Genomic DNA, 3,299 nt, shown 5'->3' on the forward strand with positions numbered 1-3,299 from the left:
CGGGGGACGGGGGGGTGCTGGTGCTGGGGGGCAGGAGCTTAATGGCAAGCTGTGAAGTTGGGGAGGGTCCTTATTCAGCAGCTGCTTTCATGTCTTGATGAGCTTCTTATTAAGTCTGAAGTTCCATGAAATTTTAATAGGAATTTATAGACACGTAGCCGTATGCTAACGTAGCCAACGTAGCCCTGTGCTAACGTAGCCCTGTGCTAACGTACAGAATGATTGTAAAAGTATTTCTTCACGGCCACAGCTTCCTGCCGCTGCTGTGAAGGTTATTTCTCCCAGTCTACAGGCGGAACCTTATGTTGGGCCACATCTGTAGGTCCTGGAACTCCTGCTTCCTTTGTAGTGATGAAGGACGTCACTGGAAAAGAAGCAGCTTTTGGTGATAAGGTCATAAAAACGGAGGAATAAAAACGGAGGATTTTGAGAAACAACAGCATCAGCATCAACATCAACATCAGCAATAACAACAACAGCATCAGCATCAACATCAACATCAGCAATAACAACAACAACAACAGCATCAGCATCAACGTCAGCATCAGCATCGAATCTTTAATTTATCAAAGTCTGGTAAAAAACAGGCAGATGAAAGGCTGTGAAGCAGCTCAGGCAGCAGACGGGGGGGGGGTGATCTTTCATTTCAGTGGTGGATTATAATCCTCCGAGCGCTGACTTCACCCCCTCCTCCCCCCCCGCCCCCCCCACATCTTAAAACTCAGAGAGAGCACCATATAAGCAGCAGTTTAATGTCTGTCTGTGCTCGGCTCATTGGTCCTCCTTATTATGACATGTTTGTTGGTTGGACGGTGTGTGTGTGTGTGTATGTGTGTGTGTGTGTGTGTGTTAATAAAGTGTGAGGAGTGAAGCTGTAACATGCTCTGCCCGTCCCACTGTCACCCCCTGTGGGGAGAGAATGGAGAGACGCAAAAACACACAAAACCACAAGATTGTGTGTGTGTGTATGAAACACACACACTCTCACACACACACAGACACACACAGACGCACAGACACACACAGACGCTCACTCCCTGGTTCAATCTCCAAGGACCAATTGTGGAGAAAGCAGGTTAATTAGGCCGTTCACTGCAGCTCTTGTCCACAGAGGGGCGCTGCTCAGATGAACAGTGTCTTATTCTGTCGTTGTATTGATGTGGGCTGCGTCAGGAGCGGCCCACACGTGCAGCCTAATGAACCTGTACTCATACCACTGGGTGAAACCTCTACAAATACCAAGGTGGACGTGTGATACCAGGTGTGTTCCTGCTCCTGGTTGTGAGAATGTGCTGGTTCTGACTGAACAGAACCCGAGGACAGGAGTCAGACGGAGGACCTGGATTATCCTCAGTCCTGATCCTTTGACGCAGGAGGCTCAGCGCAGGAGCTGTAATCCTCTGCTCTCTGAGCTAATGCTAACGCAGCGCTGACACGGCACCGCGTGGCTCCGGTCCCCAGGCCGAGGATGGTTAACCCACAACGGTCCGTCCAGCAGGAGACACGTGGTCCAGAGACCAGGTCTTCTGTCAGTCCTGGATCTCAGTTCACGTGACGATAATGACCCCTGGTTCAGTGCAGGTGTTTGTCATCCTGGTGACCGGCGTTTGAGGCTGTGTGTAGGAGGAGCTGTAGGTGAGACGACGGGAGACCCCTACTGTCTGAAGTCGTGAACTGCAGTAAACAGCAGTCCAACGGCTGAATTATAGCTAACATCAGCAGCTGAAGTCTTAGAACTATTGCCAGCACACACACACACACACACACACACGCCTGCTACAGTAGAGAGTGGAGACGGTCGCCATGGCAACACTCCCCTCTGGTCTGTGGAGCTCCAGCAGCAGCAGCAGGTCCTGGGAGGACGGCCTGGCTCCGTCTCCGTCTCCGTCTGATGTTGTTGTCACTATCAGAGCCAGTTTTAGCCTCTGCTGTGTTTGTGCGGAGCTGACACTGCGCTGAGGTCTGTTAGCCTGAGGCTGTAAAATAATTACAGTCGGCGGAGGCTCCTCCTCCAGGACCAGGCAGCGTGAAATATATCTCAAACCACCAGCTGAAGTCTTAGAACTATTGCCACCACACACACACACACACACACACACGCCTGCTACAGTAGAGAGTGGAGACGGTCGCCATGGCAACACTCCCCTCTGGTCTGTGGAGCTCCAGCAGCAGCAGCAGGTCCTGGGAGGACGGCCTGGCTCCGTCTCCGTCTCCGTCTGATGTTGTTGTCACTATCAGAGCCAGTTTTAGCCTCTGCTGTGTTTGTGCGGAGCTGACACTGCGCTGAGGTCTGTTAGCCTGAGGCTGTAAAATAATTACAGTCGGCGGAGGCTCCTCCTCCAGGACCAGGCAGATGCATGTGTTTGAGGAGCAGAGGAGAACCTACCAGAAGGGTAGGTGTGTGTTATCACTGCACCGTCTGAAAATACCAAGAAGTAGCACAGTACGGTACAGTACGGTACGGTAGTTGTTGTTGTTGTAATGTTTGATGTAAACGAACACTATCAACAACGTTAGCTTCAACTTCAGCTAACCTTAGTTGAACTGATTCATTCTCTGGTCTGTAAACTGATTTACGTACAGTACGTTAACGTGCTGCTACTGTAAGGTCATGTGTGGCATCGACAGGTTCTTGTTGACACACACACTCCTACGTTTGATGCTAATATCAGCCTCATGTCGGTGATGTCACTGATTGACTCACTTTGATTAAACTGGGAGTTAATTAGTTCATATCATGAGTCATCAAAGGTTCGCCCTGACCCACATTTCTCTAAACTAGTCTGTCTGTGCTGGAGAAACCTCTGTGGATTAACACCCCTTGCCCCCCCCATGGACCCCCCCATGTGTTTTCTCTGTCACATATTTGAAGGTTTCTCCTCTTTAATCTAACCTGGACAGCCGTGTCCGTCCGTCCACACTGACGTCTCCTCTGTTTCCTGTCCCAGCTGACATTATCTCTACTGTGGAGTTCAACTCGTCGGGGGAGCTGTTGGCCACCGGGGATAAAGGAGGCCGAGTTGTTGTGTTCCAGAGAGAGCAGGAGGTAGGAAACACCATCGGTTCTACACCGCCTTCCTCTCCCGTCATTCTCACCTCATCAACTGTCACATGGTGTCTCCTCTCCAGAGTAAGAGCCAGCCCAACCGTCGAGGGGAGTACAATGTTTACAGCACATTTCAGAGCCACGAGCCAGAGTTTGACTACCTGAAGAGTTTGGAAATTGAGGAGAAGATTAACAAGATCAAATGGCTTCCTCAGCAGAACGCTGCCTACTTTCTGTTATCAACGAATGGTCA

The 3,299-nt window shown here is 50.5% G+C and overlaps 1 protein-coding gene across 2 annotated transcripts in view; it reads left to right on the forward strand.

Annotated features, from left to right (window-relative positions):
• Positions 1-3,299, forward strand: part of ppp2r2ba (protein phosphatase 2, regulatory subunit B, beta a) — a 24,226-nt gene that overhangs the window by 15,609 nt on the left and 5,318 nt on the right. For both annotated transcript variants that reach the window (XM_008327662.3, XM_008327663.3), the window contains exons 2-3: positions 2,949-3,046; positions 3,130-3,295. In XM_008327662.3, coding sequence (XP_008325884.1) covers positions 2,949-3,046; positions 3,130-3,295 — 264 coding nt within the window. The remainder of the gene's footprint in view (positions 1-2,948; positions 3,047-3,129; positions 3,296-3,299) is intronic.

This window comes from Cynoglossus semilaevis, chromosome 15, assembly GCF_000523025.1.
Source record: "Cynoglossus semilaevis isolate Cse_v1.0 chromosome 15, Cse_v1.0, whole genome shotgun sequence".
Classification (NCBI taxonomy): domain Eukaryota; kingdom Metazoa; phylum Chordata; class Actinopteri; order Pleuronectiformes; family Cynoglossidae; genus Cynoglossus; species Cynoglossus semilaevis.